Below are 22,270 nucleotides of genomic sequence, written 5' to 3' on the forward strand. Positions count from 1 at the left end.
ACATAGAAAAGGTCCCACGATCAAATCCGGCTAAGCAAATACTACTAAACGTGCTCGCGTTCTACTTTAAGTTTCCGGAAATATGACAAAGTGAATAACAGTGTGACTAATATTATTATCATATTTTACAAAAGTACAAGAAAACGGCAATTTAAAATAACAACAACCATTTTATTTATTTCATAAAGTCAAAAATATATTACCCGTCATGTACAACTGTTGTAAACTTTCGTTTACCAAAATAAATAATTAACCTCTTTATATACAAATATATCGACATCGATGATGTAGGTAGTGTGTTAAGGAATTTTTATCTACGTAAAAACTATAAAATTATAATACCTAACTATCACAAAAATATTTAGAGACACGTAAATAGCGTAGTCGATAAATAATTGCGTTTTTGGTTTTACGATACCTCGAACGCGTGCGTTGTATAAGATAACAATTTTAGGCTTGGTTCTTATTATTTTAGTCCTCAGAAATTATCTCTTTTAGAACTATACAACTACCTGCATAAAGTTATTACTAACTAGTTTTTACTCAGTAGTCAGTGCCTACTTATTATTTTTTTTAGTCTTTCCAGAAAGCAGCTTTGTTTATTTCATCTGGTGGTATACCATACCAAAATTACAACTATTAAGCGCTCCCTGAACTTAATCGTTAAATTATTTATCAAATGTTGCAGGTCGTCATAGAAAAAAAAAACCAAGAACAAACTAAATAAACCAACGCCACGCTTCCTTATCGAATAAACGAATTAATAATTTTACTTTAAAACAGTAAACAAAACATAATTATTTTTAGACCACTCTATAACAATTACTAGCATAATAATTAGATCTACCCGGAAATAAATTAAAAAACTCTATCTGTCATTAACAACAACAAACAAATTATCATCGTTCCCACAATGGCAGTGTTTATATCATTCAAAATTCAACAATTTGTGCACAGAAAATAAAAATAAATCCGACCCACAACACGCCGCGAAAATGGCCTTCGAAAAACGTTCCGAATCGTTAAATTTTCGCGGTATCATGGAGTTATAATTCCAGATAAACCACACAACAAAACTCACATCACAATCGTCGCGTACCCTGAGACATTCACATACATTTATCTGTAGTGTTCATAAAATATATGCACTATGAAATTTTTGTTGCGTACTCGTTACTTAGAATTACACTTTTGCGTTCGGCTCTGGTGTAAATATGTTTATCTCTGTCGTACTTTCCTCTGCTTCCGTTTGCGCTCTCGCTTTAGCGTTGAACGATTGATGCGTGATGAGTTCTTTGAAGAATCCGTCTCTCATCATGAGGTCCGCATATGGTCCCTGTTCGACTATCACTCCATTTTCTAACACTGCTACTTCATCCGCGGCTTGTATTGTACTCAACCTGTGGGCTATAGTAAGGACCGTTCGGTCCCTGCTGATCTCTTTCAATGCCTTATCGACTAGGAATTCGGAGTAAGAGTCTAATGCTGAGGTAGCTTCATCTAATATGAGGATTTTCGGGTTCTGTAACAAATTATCATGTATTAAAATCTCAACCTTAACAAATAAGTAAGAAAATACTATTTGCTTTGCTAAAATTCAACCCACAACATTCAAAAGTATACAAACATACATAAACTCATGCATATTTCCTTCCAGTGTAAGCAGAGACTGGTATTCAATTTGCTTCGATCCTAACTTCTCTTGCTTCCTCCACATTCGTAAATAGTTTCATACATGCACTCTCGTTTAAAGTAGATTATACTAATGCTTTTCTAAGAACATCTCCAATTTGGTTAATGTACGTCCTTCTAAGTCCTCTGCCAGCCCTACCAACAACTTTCGCCGTATATACCGCTTTGGTAATCATGAGGTTCAAAAGTATCCTTAAGGACTATTACAATACAATTTACAGTCAAAACAACCAAACCATCACGATTGCGGACATTGTACCGTCAATATTTTTTCTTGTAACTAACAAAGTTTAGTGTATAAAAAAATTGAGCCCGAGACGATAAGCGGATACTAAGGTCAATGTATTATCTAACTTTAGTCATAATTTTCCTTTATTAATTTCGATAATGTTCATTGTCCTGTACTTTCTAATAGGTACAATTGCTGTGACTATTCAATTTATAATCATTTATCGCGATATTTTAGTTACTAATTCAGATAACCATATTTATCAACCACTTAGCATTATTCGGTATTCACGATCATGGACTTTGGAATTTCGATGACTGTCAGTGCAAAGGTTGACTTTCAATTAGTACTTTGACCGCTTTGGCCAAGTCAATTAAAAAAGGCCACATCAAAGCAATTCACCTAAAAAGCTATAGGTATTGCAATTTAACATTTGCACATATAAAAGTAAATGTGCAATAGGGCTTTTTGGCGGGAGACGGGAATGGGACAGTTGCTTTCTTCATTGAATAATCTAAATAATTAATACGAAGTGGTGTTTTGTGGTTAATGATCGCATTAAGTTAGTCGGAAGACATTCGCGAGTGTTATATATCGGAGTATTCAATAAACAAAGTGTATCTACCTATTTTCGCTTCGTGACAGGAAGCCGCTTCATAACTCGAAAGTTTATGCGGACTTTTGAGTTAATTCGTTTGGGGTTCGGAGTAGGAGTCTATTCCGAGGGTGGGGGCTTAGGTTTCATCATCATCATCTTTCATCATTTCATCAATCATCAAAAAAAATACTTAAGACATGGCTGTATGGGCATAGTTTCCTTTGCCTTACCCTTCGGGGAAAACCAAAACAAAAAAAAGTAAATGTGCAATGTCAGCATCATCATCATCATCTCCCTAGCATTATCCCGTTTTTCACATGGTCCGCTTACCTAACCTGAAGATTTGACAGGTCCGGTTTTTTACAGAAGCGACTGCCTGTCTGACCTACCAACCCGGGAAGGGAAAACCAGCCCAATGCGCAATGTCAACAAATTTAAACATAGAGAAGGGAGGAGGCCTGTCAGCCACTTACTCTGTGCTCAAATCGTCATTTGTTCGATAATCGCATGAATGAGGAAGTTTCCAATAGACGTGCCCCAAACACACGATAGATGGCGTTGTTCACTTTTAACGTGATAATAACCTATTTTCTCAGGTACATATTATTCAAAAATGTAATGTAACGGCAGAAGCATATATAAAACTAATTGTTGCTTGATATTTGGATCACATTATTTATAGATTAATGTTGCTATCTATATTACTTCTCTTTATTTTGATCACAATAATAATGGGTGGAAGTTGTAATTGTACCTTGATGTAATAAAAAGGGTCATCATTTATACCCACAATTTTTTTTTTAATATTTATTTATTTATTTTGAGAAAGACTTACGGCCATATACATTTTCTAAAATAATAACCAGACAATAACTAAAGGCTAATTACAAGTCTCCATCTAATAGTGGCTAAGTTATTTACCCTTTTACAATCATAAAAATCAAGAATTAAGTAAAGTAGGTTAAGTAAAGTAGGTACAAACATTTGACGTTCCCAAACTAGGGCTAATATGTCACTTAATGATAAAAGATGCATTATGTCTGTTAAACTTAACAACGCCATCTATCGTGTTTTTGAGGAACGCCGATTGGAAAGTCCCTCACTGCGTAGCGTCATGACTACATAAACAGCCTATATACGTCCCACTGCTGGGCACAGGCCTCCTCTCAATCAACCGGAGAGGGTATGGAGCATACTCCACCACGCTGCTCCACTGCGGGTTGGTGGAGGTGTTTTTACGGCTAATAGCCGGGACCAACGGCTTAACGTGCCCTCCGAAGCACGGAATCAACTTACTTTTTCGGACAATCAGGTGATTCAAGCCTGAAAAGTCCTTACCAAACAAAGGACAGTCTCACAAAGTGATTTCGACAATGTCCCCATCGGGAATCGAACCCGGACCTCCAGATCGTGAGCCTAACGCTCTTACCACTAGACCACGGAGGCTGTTCGACGACTACTGCTGACGGCTGTTCGAGGAGCGTCATGACTATCATGACGAAACTCCCTTAGTAAATTTCTACGATATACTACAAATTATAACCTACAAAGACCATATATTGGGCTATTTAAAGTATAGTGTATGACATGCCTTGACAATAGCACGTGCGATGGCTACACGTTGCTTCTGTCCGCCGCTGAGCTGCTCTCCTCTGGCGCCCACCTGCCGCTCCCAGCCACTGCCGTCTCGCACAATCTCGTGGAGATGTGCCGTCCGAGCCGCCGCCAGCCAGTCTGCTTCGCCCTTATCTGACTTTACCTGTGAACAAAGTATTTATTTATTTTTTGCATGTCACATGATAAGTATAGCATTATCCCGTTTTTCACAGGGTCCGCTTACCTAACCTTAAGATTTGACAGGTCCGGTTTATACAGAAACGACTGCCTGTCTGATCTTCCAACCCGCGAAGGGAAAACCAGCCCAATACAGGTTAGGTCACATACCTCCTAAAATGCATTTCTCGGGAATGTGGGTTTCCTCACCCGCTGAAGCACGTGATAATTATATAATCCAAACATGAATTCGAAAACAAATTCGACAATCATTGGTTTAGGCCTGTGCTGGGAACCTGCGACCTCAAAGTGAGAGGCAAACGTTCTACTAACTGGGCTACCATGGCTCGATGCATGTGTGCATAACACAAACAACCTATACACGCCCCACTGCTGGGCACAGGCCCTCAATCAACCGGAAGGAATATGGAGCATACTCCACCACGTTGCTCCAATGCGGGTTGGTGGAGGTGTTTTTACGGCTAATAGCCGGGACCAACAGCTTAACGTGCCCTTCGAAGCACGGAATCATCTTACTTTTTCGGACAATCGGGTGATTCAAGCCTGAAAAGTCCTTACCAAACAAAGGGCAGTCTCACAAAGTGATTTCGACAATGTCCCCATCGGGAATCGAACCCGGACCTCCAGATCGTGAGCCTAACGCTCTAACCACTAGACCACGGAGGCTGCATGCGTGCATGGCAAGATAATATTCTCGATATTTGTTCTGAAGAATGTTTACATTTATTTATAACAACTCACCTCATCACTATCCATATAATCTTTATCCTCTAAAGCACCATATAAAATATTTTCCTTGATACTTCCGCTGAAAAGCACCGGTTCCTGTAAGTAATATTGTGTATAAAAAAGACGTAGTCCTGAAAATAGCGAAAGTAGCAGGTTTTCACCCCTGGCGGGCTTATATTTCTGAATGAATTATAATGTTTGATAATTTTTGTCCGAGAAGTAAGAAGATTCATTGCTTTGAAGCCACTTTATGTAATTGTTAGTCGTTGCATAAGCCATGTCAGGACCTCTGACGGCTCAATTATAAAATAACCCTGACTATCTACATAATTATCAAAATAACCTGGTTATAACCCTGGTTATAGACCCCACAACTCACACGACAGAAGAAGTTTTGAGATCTTATGCGTGGATTATACATATTTTATATCTATTTAAATTGACAAGGTCGCAATATGCTCATTTCATTATTAGATGAATGAACAGCACAAACAAGTTGTTATATAACTATAATTACTATCAATGAAGGAGACTAGTTGCATAAATAATCACTTTTAATAGTATAACAACTGGTGATGGAGCAATTTGCAGTGGACTTTGATCTTATTCTACAGGCTCAGAGTTCAACATCGACTTGTATGTAAGCATAGAGTAAGCAATACTACGTATAGAATGGCAATTCTCCGCTCCCCACCAGCGGCTGAGCTAGGTTTACCTCACCCCCTCGGACTTACTTTAGTCTACAATCGTATGGGCGTCAGACGTCACACGCACAGATGCGCGTGTAGGATAATGTCCGAGATGTGGTAGAGCTAAGGTGTGAGATGTAAAGAAATCGATATTTGATTCCTGAATAAAAAGGATGTGCACAATTTGGACCGTGCCTCTTGTTATTTCAGAAATATAAAACCTATATTTTAAAATAATGTTTTATTCCTAATACTTTGCTCGTATTTCATATTTTTATGGTAATCCTTACAAAATATAAACGACTCCGCTACTGAATTTCGAATTACGAAATAACGTAGTATGTTGCTTCAAGAGTACGTACCCACTTTAGAACCCTGTCGCACTATCATATTTGACATTTAATGAGACTTACGGTTCAATTCGTCAAAGAAGTAAATCTGAGGTGGTTTTAAAGTGTATGTTATTAGTACTCGTGGCCGTACAGAATTACGACAGACGTTAGTTCAAAAGAGTTCGAGCTTTTTGATGAGAAGTTTAAATTAATTATAATACATATCACATACATACCTGACTAACATAACCAATGTGGCTCCTCAGCCACACGGGGTCTAAATCTCTGATGTCTACATTATCCAATAATATTCTGCCTTTGACAGGATTGTATAGTCTCAGTATAAGAGCTGCTACGGTACTCTTGCCACAGCCTGACCGCCCTACTAGGGCGAGAGACCTTCCAGGAAGCAGGTGTAGGTTCAATCCTTTGATCAGTGGAGCACCTTGGTACGTATAGTGGACGTCTTCTAGTACAATTTCACCATTTGGCCTGTTTTTTGGTCTAAGACCGCCTGTGAAGTAAACGGGATTTAAAGACAGGAAACTTACTTTTTTATGAAGGAAACTTTATGAAACACAACTGAGGGGTTAAAATGGCCACATCCAAGCAATTCATCTAAGAAAGAAATATTGCTATTTGACATTTGCTTGCATTGCGCACTTAATTTTATATATGCGCAAATGTCAAATTGCAATATTTGCTTCTCTATGTGGCCATTTTGTTTCCCAAATAAACTAATATAAAATAAAATAAATCTGTCAATCTTTGTCAATACGAATGTTCGGAAACTATTTTTTTTACCTCTTAGAGCTTTCAAAGTTTAAACAATTATAGTTTATACATACAGAAACTCACGCCCGTATTCTGTAAAGGGATGGACAGAGCCACAAGTAATCACAAGACCTTAAAACCAATTTTAATACGAAATCCTAAGATAGATATAATGAAACGGTGGTGGTGTTGGTCTAACAGAAAGCGTAGGTACTCAGTACGGTCACGAGCATTAATATGTATACACTTTGGTACCATGTCACATTAACTTTTTTGACAATTTGAACTGTAAGTCTCACTAAATGTCAAATATGATAGTGCGACAGAGTCCTAAAGTGGGTACATTATATTGCTCATGACTGTACATCTTGCGATGGATGTTTCTCTGATCAGCTCAATGAGGGATTTTCCAGGCTACGTTCCCCTAAAAATAATATAGATGGCGCTGTGTCGAGATTTAACACGACAATCACCTATTTCTTCATTACTCGGGTAAATAATTATCCAAAAATACAACGTATAGGCAGAAGCATGTATCTTCATCTATCGAGTGGGTTGTGAGGTGGATGACCAACCTCATCAACCCTGGTGTCAGGGTTATTATTGAGCCGCAAAAGGCTCCTGAAGGCTTCTGACTCAAAAAAAGAAGCATGTATAAAAATAATTGTTGCTTGATATTTGGATCACATTATGTATATAATTATGTTGCTACCTATATTGCTTCTCTTTATTTTGATCAGAATAATTTAATCAAAATAAATAATAATGTGGGGAAGATGTAATTGTGCCTGGGTGTAATAAAAAGGATCATCATTTATAACCAAAAACAAAGATACAAAATGCATATGTCTGTTTTACACGAAATTAGAAGGTTAAACGAAGGAAAATCCTTACAACGCGAACTATTTTTTTTTTGAGGAACAGCTTGGATATTTCCTCATTGGGAATATGGTTGTGAGCTTGTGTTCTGTATGGTGGGGTCACTCTGTCGGATTTCCCAGCATGCCCGGGAAGATAAGCATATCACTAAACGCGTTCTATGTTTTGGTCGTTCCCAGCGGGCCTAGCACCGTAAGCACGCGACTCTTTCTAGCCGCGACAGAGATCGTCTGTCTCTTTCTGTGCAGTACTGTGAGAGAGTGATGGGTGACGTATGTCGAGGGGAAAGAGTCGCGCGCTTACGGTGCTAAGCCAACAGCATAGAAGAAACCACTGTGTTCCTTAGTTACAAACATTGACAAAAGGCTTCCAAAACAAGCTGCGGGTATCAAATCCCATCCGCATATCTCTCTAGCGTTACCCCTTTTTCACAGACTCCGCTTACCTATAATATTGCCAAACTAGGTACTAACCGGCCACAGGAATAGTGGGTGTTCTATCAATAATCTCCCACAGCCGCGTGGCAGCACCTATTCCCTTATTAAGCTCAGTGTAGAAACTACTGAGCCCGCCGATGCTTATGCCGACGTACGCGGCGTACAACAGGAACGACGTAAGATTCCCAACGGTCAGCTGTTCAGTAGCCACCATACCGCCGCCATAGTACAAGACTAGAATCATTATTGTGTTCCCCGCGAGGCCAGTCTGAAAAAAGAAACAAATCTTTCGTATAAGGGTTGGAGGTGGAGATCCTCGAGCCGTTTTTTCCTAGCGCAGCGTATTTCACTTGCGGTCCAGAGAGGCAACGCTGCAAGCTTAATGGGTACGTTCGAGCGGGGCTCGCTTTCTGGATGGCTTTTTGACGCCTGATATGGTTTTTTTTATATATTTGTGTATTTTGACGTGTTTTAGTGTAGGTTTTTAATTTGACTTTGTTATAAGTGAGTATGTAACAATTTGATGAATAAATCTTATTTATTACCCTAAATATCGTTAACTATCAGTAAATAACAAATCTTTCATATTGCAACTTAACTTTATTTAGTCTGACAGCTCTACATACGGCGATACGGCTTGTGCGCAATGTCAAACAGCATTTCCGCAAACAGATGATGTTGTACTCTGGCTAGTTTGTATAGGATGATAAAGAATACGGCGACTTTTGGTTGACCACGTTATAATTTCAAATAAAGGCACACAAAATTACATGTTACGTGGCAGTCTATCGTAGAAGAAGAAGAGAGAAAAAGTATTGCCATTTTCTACATAAAAAATAAAGAAATATAGTTGGATGTTGCCAACAAGCATTAATTAATGCTTTTTAAGATAAAATGCTCAATTTAGCCTTTTCAGATCCCCTAATCTTTATAAAATAGTAAAAGTAACATGAATACTTACCATACCATAGAAACTGCCGACGGCTAAAGACTCTTTGTATGCCAATTTCAAAAGGTTCTCGATTCTATTAGCATATATTCTGCACTCAAGCTCCTCCTTGCTAAATGCTTTCACAGTCTTTATGTTTGAAATCCTCTCTTCTGCTAACTGGAAATGTTAATATTCAGTCAGTAACAGCTTATCATATCACCATGCTATCTTTTTGATCCTAGACCTGTCAAATCATTGGCTTAGGTAAGCGAACCCCAATACAGGTTAGGTCACATAGGTACCACAGAACATACATTTCTTGGGAACGTGGGTTTCCTCACGATGTTCTCCTTCACCGCTGAGCACGTGATAAGCATTTGTAATCTAAACATGAATTCGAAAACAAATTCGACAGTCACTGGTTTAGGCCTGTGCAGGGCTCGAACCTGCGACCTCAAAGCGAGAGGCAAGCGTTCTAACAATTGCGCTACCACGGCTCCAAGGCCGGTTATCAAGTGAAATATCGGTTTAAAATAATTGGTTTACATTGTATTGTACAAAAGCCATTCTAACAGGCAACGTGTGATAATAATATTTGATAAAAACTAAGATAAGATTATCTGTTTACGATGCATTTACCAATAGAGAGACGTTAAAGATTTTTAACGGCTTTTGTTACGGTTACCTAAGTTTTACGGCAGCAATAATATCTGCAATTAGGTAGTATCCTAGGTGAAAGATAAGTTATGAAAGTCTGTTTACTAAATAAAGACTCATCTAACACTGACGAAAAACATATCCTTTTCCTAAACTTATTTATTAATCGTAATCAAGAAAAACGTAACAATTTGTTCGACATTTTATCGCGTTTTCTATGACGTCACAGTGTGCTTTTTCATACAAATTTCATGGTTTGACGTTTAATAAAAAGTAACTGATTTGACTAGTTGGAAACTACTTCTTTTGCTTTTTAGAGTACCTAGGTTTATAGTACGTTCTCATTTTCAATGCGTTTTCGTACGAATTCCTTTCAGCATGTACACAGTCCGCACGACAACAAAATTATACAAGTACTGTAGGAGCGCGCACGCTGGGTGCGACTTGGTCGTCATAAGACCAGTGCTCTTACATCTAGACGCGAGTTTTGTTTTTCTAACTTTTTAACGAGGCTTTAAACAGCCTCGGTGATCATGCCAGGCTTATACTTATAGGCGCTTTCGCGTATCCGTTAGACAAAGCACTGGTCAAACAGCTGATATTAAACTAAAGCTTTACTTCTTTACGTGAGCTAAATTCGTACGAAAACGCGTCTAAAGTGCGTCTGTTCTTAAGATAGACGTACCTCACTACTTTCAGCCAAGCTGTCTTGCAATTGCCTTGTTATGCCGCGTACAAATCGTCCATATAACACAGCTAGAACTGATACCGGGGGTACGACGCACAGTCCGATCAACGCCAGTGAAGGAGACATGTAGAACTGTTGGACAAATCATATGGAATAAAGAGGCAGTAATTGTGTTTAAGAGTGGGTTTCCATCAAAGAGGAGAGAACCGAAGAGTAGAGAAGCGGAGAGTTGAGAAGCGGAGAGTTGAGAAGCGGAGAGTAGAGAAGCGGAGAGTTGAGAAGCGGAGAGTTGAGAAGCGGAGAGTAGAGAACCGGAGAGAAGAGATGCGGAGAGTTGAGAAGTGGAGACGTGCGAAATTGACGTACGACTTGGGATGGTATACACTACTTAGCCAAACAGAGTCAAATAGAACGCAACGTGAAAGAACTCACCATCATTCCCGTTCCAGCCCCAACCATGACCAGCGATCGTAGACCGTCGCTGACGTTCTGACTCAGATTTCGCCCAACTAGTTGTGTATCAGCTGATAATCTATTCACTAGTTCACCCGTAGAGTTCTTCCCGAACCACGCAGGCTCCTGGCGCATTATTGCGCGGTATACCTGTCGACGTAACGCTTGCGTCATCCTTTGACCTGGAGGGCAGTTACGAAAAAAAAAATGTATTTTCTGCTTATTTATCGATTAACGACATCCGTGGTCCAGTGGTTGAGCACTGAGTTCACGATCCGGAGGTCCCGGGTTCGAAACCCGGTGGGGACATACCACGAAAAATACTTTGTGATCCCTAGTTTGGTTAGAACATTATTTATTGCAGAAGCGCCAATGCGCCGTGAAACTTTCAATATAAACAATAATATAATTAGACATTGATTATAGACTGATCACTTGATTGTCCGAAAGTCAGATGGTCTACTAATAACCCTGACATCAGGATTGATAAGGTTGGTAATTCACCTCACAACCCACACGAGAAGAAGAAGAAGAAGAGAAGAAGATCTATCACTAATGGCAACGGCAATTTCTATTATTGCCCAGCAATGGGGAATGTATCTATAGACTGTTTATGTAATGGCAAAGGGGAGGGTGGGTAGAAAAAGTGTTGGAGATAAATTACAGTTTATCATACATAATGCCTGACTGTCTAGTGCGATTAGCCACTAACTGGCGCCGACGCGACGCCGCCGCGTAAGAAACAATTAAAAGTTAAGATTTAAGCCAAGGGATATTTCACTTATCTTATGAAAGGATATCTGAAAAGTTGCTCAAAGATAAAAAGAAAATATGAATATATATCTAGAGATCATAAATTAAATATTATTCTAAGACAATTTTAATAATATTACCTGATATAGACATTAAGTAAACCCGCCCAAAGTTGCATAGGCCTCCAATGAGGAATACTCCACACAGCATCAAGCAGAGAGAGTCAAGTTTTTCTCGTGCAGCACCCAGATCAGCAGTGCTACTATAGATTATGTCTAGCACTTTCCCCAGAGAGAATGGCACTGCCATAGTCACCCCAGAGGAAACCAGAAGGAAGCCAATAGCACCTGAAACATTATGATTCTATTATGAGATTGCTACTTAGCAATAAGGCCACCTATTGCACTCTTTCTATTTCTCTTTTGTTTTATATTTTCTATTTGTGCAATAAAGTATAGGTCATGTTATATTTTTATATTAGACATTATACAGTATACAATATACAAGGAATATTAGACAGTATACAAGGAAGTCAATATGTAATGTTTCTTTTGATTTTTGTGCAGTGTTTGCATTGTACTCTTGTGTTACCTACATACAATTGTCATCTTATAAGAATTATATCAGTTTAATAACACTAGCCTGCATAGATTTTGTATGCTGTTTACAGAGATAAATTTTGTATGTCTACTGGTCTAATATTGTATTATATCACTAAACATTATGTCGGGTCCTTCGCAATACGTAAACCTAGCTGCAGAGGCTGATATATTCAATCAGTGTTTATTATGATCAATAAGCATAAACTATAAATAATGATCAGAATGAATTGATAATGTAAAGTACTATCAATGCTTATCAAAATTCGATTATTTCTCTATGTTGTCATATAGACTATTATATGATACATTGTATTATACAATAACAATCGTATTGTACTTAATTATTGTACAGTTACATTGAAAGCAAATGAATACAGATGATCTCTTGTAGTAAGACCACGGTAACATGATCATTAACTAACATACGGATACCTGGATATACATAAAGCTGCCTCAGGTACATGCTCTATAAATAAAACAACCATTGGAATAATAAATAATAAGTATATTGGTTACTTACTCTAAATTTCCAAAACGCACGCGTGCTCAAACACAAGTGTACACGTGTTCAAAATGGTACGTCTGCCTTCGATGCGTGTTCGAATCAAAAGAACCCCAATGAAAGACAAACACGCCTTTTTATACCCTTTCTCCTAGTGTTGCCATATGAAGGCAACACAAATTCGCACAAAATTACAGAAAACCTAACATTCGACCATCCTGACGTCGTGCATGTCCTCATGCACGTAGACAAAACGTCTAATGTTCAAACCTAACATTCGGCGGGCCAAGTGATTCCACACTCATCGAGAACAGTTACAAAGCTTCACTTAAAATCTAAAAGTACAACGACATATAATCACATTTACGGGGTGAAACATCAGCTCTTCTTTCTAATCATAATATAAAGCTATTCAAGTTGTCAATAGTTCGCAAACCCTTCCTTCTCACGAACTATTGCAAAGCAATTGAGTGTGAACCTTCTTTCTCACACTTGTAATTATCGTATACAAACCTTCCTTCTTATATACGATAATTAAAATAATCATAATATAAAGCTACTCAAGTTGTCAATAGTTCGCAAACCCTTCCTTCTCACGAACCATTGCAAAGCAATTGAGTGTGAACCTTCTTTCTCACACTTGTAACTATCGTATACAAACCTTTCCTTCTTATATACGATAATTAAAATAATCATAATATTACAAAGCTATTCAAGTTGGCAATAGTTCGCAAACCTTTCTTTCTCACACTTCTAACTATCGTATACAAACCCTTCCTTCTTATATACGATAATTAAAATAATCATAATATTATAAAGCTATTCAAGTTGGCAATAGTTCGCAAACCCTTCTTTCTCACGAACTATTGCAAAGCAATTGAGTGTGAACCTTCTTTCTCACACTTGTAACTATCGTATACAAACCCTTCCTTCTTATATACGATAATTAAAATAATTTTGAACCCTCCTCACAAAATTAAAAGTCACCTTAACTAAATAGCTATGAGCCCTCCTTCTCAAGCTATTACTAAATACACATCTTACAGTTTCATCCAACAAACAGTACCTCTACTTACTTTCTCTTGATTGTATATAATAATGACACAATCAGTCATCTTCATCACTACTTTCTTTATCATCATTAACGTGAATCCAGGGTGACATTCGATTTGTTAAATGAAGTAGTCATCAATCCCAACAAATTCAAACTCAAAAATATGTTTATTCAGTAGGTAACATTGTTACACTTTGAATCGTCAATTTTTACATCTTTAAGGGATTCCCGAACTGACAATAAAGTATAATTTTGCGTTTCGCATACTATTTCGTTCAACATAGGATTAATTTCCGCATCCATCTGAAGTCCAAACATTACCTCAGTCCGTCCCGTTGTCTTCCGACGGGTGTTGTTCATGCCCCATTGGACTCTACCTATCTTGTCATCCCAGACGTTCTTGTCAAAATTAAGATTTTGCGCAGTTAACGACCCTAACATCGTGCGATTACACTGCTCTACTTGTCCATTGGACCTAGGACTTGCAACTGCGTTCAACACGTGTCTAATACCTTTATCCGAGCAAAACGTTTGAACACGTACGAGGTGAAGAAAGTACCGCGGTCGCTAATAATTCGATCTGGGTTTCTGAACGTATAGAAAATATCTTCTAATTCTCGCGTTGTTGTAACTGTTTTTGGTATTTCTGACTGGCCTGATAAATTTAAATTTCGTAAAGGCATCTACGACTACCAATAGGTAAGAGTTTTCCTCTCTTTGATCGCACAAAAAGGTCCAAGGTGATTGATGTACAGGGTGTGAAAAGGCACCTCGACTTTTCGTTTACGTGGAATAGGCCCTCATTTGAATTAGTTTTCTGTTATGTACTTTAACCCATCTGCATCAATATCAGTGGTAAGAAATTCCCGAATGCGACCCAGTTCACTATCACCTAATTGAAGAGTCTACAACCTGTCCCCCTCATTGATTGACATAACCGTCGGGTAAAGACCAGCGTCAATTTCCATTGAACTAAGATCCTCAATTGGGTTCCGAAATAGAAGGTCCACGTGCGTCATTTTCGTGCCAGCACGATATTCAAAAAGCAAAAACAGCCACCAGCGGGCAATACATCTAACCAAATCGCGTTTGGAAAGCATGGAGCGCAACGCACTACAATCAGTCATGATTTTGAAATTCTGACCCAGAAGATACACCCGAAACTTTTGAGCGAACTTACTATAGCAAGAGTCTCAAGTTTATAAACCTTTTCTCTTCTGGAGATGTCTGGCGACTATAGTACGCTACGGGATGGTAGGTGTCGTTTCCATTACGTCGCTGCATCAATATTCCACTGACGCCCACTTCACTGGCGTCAGTGTGCAACTGTGTTTCGGCGGTCGGGTCGTAAATGGCTAAGATTGGCCTATCTATCAGACTACTCTTGAGATCAACAAATGCGGCTTCTTGTTCCTCAGTCCAACACCATTCCACATCCTTCTTGAGCAACTTATTCAACGGATGTGATAAAGACGCGTAATTCCTTATAAATTTTCCGAAAATATCCTACTAGTCCCAGAAATTGTCGGACGGAATGTGGACTGGTGGGACGAGGAACATCAAACACTGACTGTGTCTTTTTGTCAGCCGGCCGCACCCCAGCAGCGCTAATATCATAACCCAAATAGTTAATAATTCTGCTGTAAGAAATTACATTTTGCCAAATTCAGAGTTAGGCTTGCCTTTTCTATCAACTGTAAAGCCCTTTCTTACCTATCCAAACACTCTTCTACATCCTTTTCGTAAGTTAATACGTCATCGATGTAAGCAGTAGCTTCTGAGAACCTAGCGGAAAAAGAATACCTTATTCATCAGCCTTTGAAATACAGCTGGTTCGTTAGCCAACCCAAACGGCATACGATTAAATTCATATTGGTCGTCTGGGGTGATAAAGGGAGTTAAGGGTTTCGATTCTTCTGCAATAGGCACCTGGTAGTATCCAGATGCCAGATCCAAAGTTATAAAGTAGGCCTGCCCCACTAATCGAGCAATCTCGTCTTCAATCACTGCCATCAGGTACCTTATCTTAACTGTCATTGAATTCAGAAACCTATAATCAACACAGAGCCTTTGTTTACCGTCCTTCTTACGAACCAACATAATTGGACTCGCATATTCCGATACAATTTCTCGTACAATCCCCGCATTCATCATCTCACCAACCATTTCTCTTACTTGTTGTCGTTCCTTGTGCGACAATATGTAAGGCCGGTAAACCACAGGACGCTCAATATTCAATTCAATTTTCATTTCAGTCATATTTGTACATCCCAACTCCTCTAATGATTGCGCGAAGCAATGCTTGTATTCGTTCAAAATGTTAAAATAGACGTCGTTTATGTGGCTCTTCAAGCGTTTTTGCTAAAGTTAACATCTTTAGGCTCTATACCTAAATGCTCGCCAACGAGGTCTGTGGGTGATGTACAAATATGACTGACAATCTGAACTCTATTTCATCCACCCATAATATCACCTTCATCAATATAACAAAAGCTGACAATGGGGTAATATGAACAAAGAGCTGACCTTCCTTTACTTTGTATAACCCGCCGGCTATCATGAATTCTCGGTTTGGCTTCCCCACGACTCTTCCGCTAAGCCTAACATATCAATTAATCACAACATCAGTACGAGCTCTGATAATCGCCTCTCCACTCAATCTTGCGCATGAAGCGGAGACGACCTTTACACTCGCAGTATCACCACTACCACCGTTAGCAAAAGGGAATTCATCATCATAATAAAACCTCAATTCGTTGGCATTCTTGAATACCAGCACCTGATTCTGTTCGGTGAAGGACTGTCCTACTAATATCGGACAATTGAGCAGATTACTGTCAACCACGTGACACAAAACATCCGCACTAACACCGTCGATGCATAAATTAACCTGTGTCCTGCCCATGGACAAAATAAAATCACTACCAAAACTTTTAGTGGAGTCGGGGATTGATCACAAGTCTACCCCAAAATCAGTGTCGTTGTTTGTTTTATGAGCGAAACTTCGCTACCGAAATCTATAAACGATATCCTAGAGGTGTCATTTACCCTAACTGTCTTGAAATATTTTAAGTTTGACTTAGAGGTAAGTATGCGCATGGTTTTAGGAATGTTACCTAGATTATCACGGTTTTCAAAAAGGGACTCTGCAAGTTTCCATTTTATGACCGAACCTACGACATCCTGGACATTGGACCAGAGGTTTGGGGCATTTAAGATACGGGTAACCTTTTTCTATACAGTTAAAACAAAATAATTCGTAACTTGAATTTTTTTTTTTTTTTTTAAATCTTAACTGATTTATCCCTATTGTCATTATTACTTCCCGCTGTGGATTCAGTCGACTACTTTGCTTTATTAAAATGAAAGCGGTCCACTGAAACTCGTTTCCCTTCGATGTCACACCGGTTCACGATGGCTAATTCTTCATAATAATAAACCTCTAGCGGTTCACCAAACCTACTCTTTCGCCTAAGCGTATCCTCCAGGGATTGGCCATAATCATGTTCAAAAGGAAATGCGTCTAACCACTTTTGCTGCCATTCTGCCCAGCTGTACAAAATAGAATTGAAGCTTTCATACCAAACTTTGGCCAACTCCTGCAGTTTCTGCATTGCGAAGTGGATAACGGTTGTTCTCATCCCATCCGTAAACAGTGGCACACTCATTAACTTTCTTTAACCAAGTATCAATCTTTTGACTTTTCGATGAGGGTCCAAATTCGGGTAACATGGTTCATAATACTACTGGAAGGATGTGATGTGGCGACTGCTGTCGGATTAGGTTAAGATCTTAAGTTAACTAATGATTCAACAATATTAAGAACATCTTTAGATGAAAATGTAGGGCTATCTGACCTTTCTATTCCCTTAGCTGCCGACGAACGTCGCACCTCCTGCCCTTCGCCGCGACGTCGTTGGCTGTGTCGCTCGTTGTGCCGACGCGTGAAGCGACGTCTCTCTCCGGCTGCACTCCCGGCTCTCTCTCCGGCTGCGCTCCCGGCTTGTATCAGCTCGGCTCGGCTGCGCTCCCGGCTTGTATCGGCTCGGCTCGGCTGCGCTCCCGGCTTGTATCGGCTCGGCTCAGCTCGGCTCGGCTCGGCTCGGCTCGTCTCGGCTCGTTTCGGCTCGTCTCGGCTCGGCTCGGCTCGTCTCGGCTCGTCTCGGCTCATCTCGGCTCGTCTCGGCTCGTCTCGGCTCGGCTCGGCTCGTCTCGGCTCGTCTCGGCTCGTCTCGGCTCGGCTCGGCTCGGCTCGGCTGCGCTCCCGGCTTGTATCGGCTCGGCTCGGCTCGGCTCGTCTCGGCTCGTTTCGGCTCGTCTCGGCTCGTCTCGGCTCGGCTCGGCTCGTCTCGGCTCGTCTCGGCTCATCTCGGCTCGTCTCGGCTCGTCTCGGCTCGGCTCGGCTCGTCTCGGCTCGTCTCGGCTCGTCTCGGCTCGTCTCGGCTCGGCTCGGCTCGGCTCGGCTCGTCTGTCGTCTTCGTGGAACGATCTCGTCTTCAAGAGGCATAATCTGGAACTCGAAAACATTGGAACATGTAAATATTCTTCAGATAACCCTATAATATTTTGGAATGTGATGAATATATATATATGTATATATTTATACAGATATATTTCCAAAGTAAAATATCTCAAAAACGGTGTATCCTGATTAACACATATGGATACGATCCCACTTCTGAAATGTAGTAAGACCACGGTAACATGATCATTAACTAACATACGGATACCTGGATATACATAAAGCTGCCTCAGGTACATGCTCTATAAATAAAACAACCATTGGAATAATAAATAATAAGTATATTGGTTACTTACTCTAAATTTCCAAAACGCACGCGTGCTCAAACACAAGTGTACACGTGTTCAAAATGGTACGTCTGCCTTCGATGCGTGTTCGAATCAAAAGAACCCCAATGAAAGACAAACACGCCTTTTTATACCCTTTCTCCTAGTGTTGCCATATGAAGGCAACACAAATTCGCACAAAATTACAGAAAACCTAACACTCTGACTTGCATGGAATATTAGATAGTCTTATCTCTATCTCTTTTCTCTTACCAGTAAGTTTCCATTTCTCAGGAGCAGCTAAACTAAACAACCTTTTCAACTCTGAACTCTTTAATTTGACATTAATTTTCTTAGTCGCATCCAGAGCCGCCTTATCCTTAATAGCTTCAATATCTACGTCACTTTTCTGCGTATCTACTTGACTACTGTAATATCTGGCTTTCATACAGGATATCCCATTCCTCGAGTACACAGCTCTTTCGTAATTGTACAACGAAGATAGCACTCTTTGATTCGAATATAACCTTACACATTGACATGACTGACTTTGAATTGGAATGCTAAAGAATAATTTTGAATGCCTGCTAGATATTTTTGCGTCAAATCTGACCTGAAGTAATTTTTGCAACATTGTTTGTAAAATTTATAACTTTTTACACAAAAAATGAAAATATTAACACTGTCATCTGATTTTACTATTATGTCTGTCAAAAATCTTAAATGTCAAAAACCAACAGTGTGTCAAAACCTGTCAAAACTTTTACGTTGCCAGGCCAAAAATTTGAATAAGGCTGCTTACAAAATTAGGCACGCCATAAAAGTTCATGGATTTGGCAATACAAGCCTCTGTAAGACAATGAAAGCTATGGAATTTAGTACTTATTATTTCTATGTTGTAGGCAAGCAGAACAGGTGACTCAGGCGGATGACGAATGTCGATGGACTCAGAGCTTGGCGTGGTATCAATTGATATGGATATTGTGTACTTAATTCTTAAGATACACGTACCTCACTACTTTCAGCCAAGCTGTCTTGCAATTGCCTTGTTATGCCGCGTACAAATCGTCCATACAACACAGCTAGAACTGATACCGGGGGTACGACGCACAGTCCGATCAACGCCAGTGAAGGAGACATGTAGAACTGTTGGACAAATCATATGGAATAAAGAGGCAGTAATTGTGTTTAAGAGTGGGTTTCCATCAAAGAGGAGAGAACCGAAGAGTAGAGAAGCGGAGAGTTGAGAAGCGGAGAGTTGAGAAGCGGAGAGTAGAGAAGCGGAGAGTTGAGAAGCGGAGAGTAGAGAACCGGAGAGAAGAGATGCGGAGAGTAGAGAAGTGGAGACGTGCGAAATCGACTTGGGATGGTATACACTACTTAGCCAAACAGAGTCAAATAGAACGCAACGTGAAAGAACTCACCATCATTCCCGTTCCAGCCCCAACCATGACCAGCGATCGTAGACCGTCGCTGACGTTCTGACTCAGATTTCGCCCAACTAGTTGTGTATCAGCTGATAATCTATTCACTAGTTCACCCGTAGAGTTCTTCCCGAACCACGCAGGCTCCTGGCGCATTATTGCGCGGTATACCTGTCGACGTAACGCTTGCGTCATCCTTTGACCTGGAGGGCAGTTACGAAAAAAAAAATGTATTTTCTGCTTATTTATCGATTAACGACATCCGTGGTCCAGTGGTTGAGCACTGAGTTCACGATCCGGAGGTCCCGGGTTCGAAACCCGGTGGGGACATACCACGAAAAATACTTTGTGATCCCTAGTTCGCCAATGCGCCGTGAACAAAGACCTTGTATAGAATAGACGGAGCATATTTAAGACGAAAGAAAAACATAGGTTTTGTCTTTCGCACTCATGTGAGCCGTCATAAGTTAAAAAGAGATAAATATACTATCGTCGTAACGTCTTTTGTACTCGTGTAGCGGGTTTGTTATAGAAACGTACCTATAGTATATGTTTTTGTATCAGAACCACTAGTGCCGTTCCATGTCTTTATCGACATTATTATTGGCTAAATATTTCATGTTAGTCCAAGATCTAAAAAAATATACATTACAAATTGAATGATTAATTAAATACAGAAATAACGACCTAGTATCCATACCTGGGTGGGTAGAACCACAAGTAAATTAGTTAAAACGATACCTATTTGTACCCTGATAGAAAGATACCTAAGAAGAACCGTACGTTGCGGTGACAGATTCAGAACCACTTATTCAACGTAATTATCATGGACAAACTTGTTAAAGGTCAATTTATCATTTTTGAATCTATGTCATTTCGCAAGGTGTTATGGCCGAGGAGGTCGAGGACGGTCCATCTAGTCCACATATACTATAGTATCATTTTAATACGACATTGCGGCCACCCTTTGGTTGCTATAAATCACATACCTACCCTTTTATAAAAATTAAATACACGTTTTTCATTGACTTGACCGGAAATCGAATCGGCTCTCGATACAAGAAGTAGACGACCTTCTAGTATATTTCGGGGATTATCTCAATGCGATTAAAGAATAAAAGCAAATACTTCTTTATAAGATTTTTATTCAATATAGTTAGAATACAATGACTACGAAGCACTGAACAATTCCGACTTTTGGTGATAAAAAAAAATATTTCCTCTTGTTCACTTTCTTTAGAAGTGTATAGTGTCGGCTCTGGTCGTTATAACTTTACCTGCAAGAATGGCACATATTAACGTGGAGCACACAAATACACAAGCATTGCATGTTTACACATTGCACATAGAAGGAATAATCACAGGTAATTACCAAAATAGTTATTCATACTAATTATTTTGTGCAATAGAGAATATTTGTATTGTATTGAAATATTTTTTCCATGCTAATGTAGAATACAAAAACGAAATAGCTGCAAATTTATCTATAAACTTATAACTAAACTTAAACTCACCTTATGTGAGATATGTGAGTGAATATTGTTGGTACTGCATCTCTATGTAATATTTTTGTTTGGTATCCTGCTCGATAGAAAGCAAGATACATCGAAATGTAATTAGCACAGGCTTAAATAAGGAGAAGGCGTCCTTCAGAAGAGAGAATTATCTCGTTTCATGGTCTGAATCTAATTGTTTCTTAATTTCTTGTTTCGTAAATTAGGATATTTAGGAAATCTGGAAAATACAATATCTTTATGTAATCTTCATCCAAATCGGAAACAGGTCGAAAAATAAATTAAACGTGAATAGAATAACGCAACATGTAGATGTTACATTCAAACATAATATTATGTTATCGATATCAAAGGACAACACTACTTATAATACTTTGGGTACATGATCTGTCAAAGCTGATTAACGTAAAATGTGAAATCAATTATTTGTACAAATGTGACGGCTTTGCTGAAAATATGCGTCTGCATCGTGTTTAGGGCTCAATAAACTTTACAAAAACCAGACCAGGTAATGTATTTCTTGCACACAAACATGTATTATGTGGTCGATAACTTACCCATGGTGAGACATTGTTTGATCGTTCTCCATTATAACACACATTCTACTCTCACAACCAATAGCTACGCAAGCCATGGTTCATAATGAATAACTATTTCACAGATTGTTTATATAAAAAGTTAAAATAATGTCCCAAAACACCAAAAAACTAACGGCAGGTTTGGTATCCAGCTGACTACCACAACATCTCAA

General features: G+C 39.3%; 1 protein-coding gene across 2 annotated transcripts; it reads right to left on the reverse strand.

Moving 5' to 3' along the window:
* Positions 1-150: 150 nt before the first annotated feature.
* On the reverse strand, positions 151-19,705 carry LOC126373097 (ATP-binding cassette sub-family B member 10, mitochondrial). 2 transcript variants are annotated; one of them, XM_050019097.1, is made up of 10 exons: positions 19,593-19,705; positions 11,776-11,982; positions 10,862-11,064; positions 10,427-10,561; positions 9,115-9,261; positions 8,190-8,421; positions 6,300-6,577; positions 5,055-5,138; positions 4,111-4,278; positions 151-1,522 (listed from the first exon to the last, which is right to left on the reverse strand). In XM_050019097.1, exons 2-10 carry the CDS (start codon positions 11,942-11,944, stop codon positions 1,184-1,186), a joined length of 1,755 nt encoding a protein of 584 aa, XP_049875054.1. In that variant the 5' UTR covers positions 11,945-11,982; positions 19,593-19,705; the 3' UTR covers positions 151-1,183. The 2 variants fall into 2 exon arrangements, with proteins under 2 accessions (XP_049875054.1, XP_049875053.1); XM_050019096.1 differs by lacking the exon at positions 19,593-19,705 and adding an exon at positions 18,855-19,304.
* Positions 19,706-22,270: the final 2,565 nt, after the last annotated feature.

This window comes from Pectinophora gossypiella, chromosome 15 (genome assembly GCF_024362695.1).
Source record: "Pectinophora gossypiella chromosome 15, ilPecGoss1.1, whole genome shotgun sequence".
In the NCBI taxonomy this organism is placed as follows: Eukaryota; Metazoa; Arthropoda; class Insecta; order Lepidoptera; family Gelechiidae; genus Pectinophora; species Pectinophora gossypiella.

What these genes read in the sequence shown, in the direction of transcription:
- LOC126373097 (XM_050019096.1), bottom strand. Translation starts at nt 19,215, where the DNA reads ATGTTGCAAAAATTACTTCAGGTCAGATTTGACGCAAAAATATCTAGC. An exon ending in TGAGAAATGGAAACTTACTG is followed by an intron (nt 11,983 to 18,854) that starts GTAAGAGAAAAG and finishes ATAATGTTTCAG; the next exon opens with GTGCTATTGGCTTCCTTCTG. An exon ending in TTACTTAATGTCTATATCAG is followed by an intron (nt 11,065 to 11,775) that starts GTAATATTATTA and finishes ACTGCCCTCCAG; the next exon opens with GTCAAAGGATGACGCAAGCG.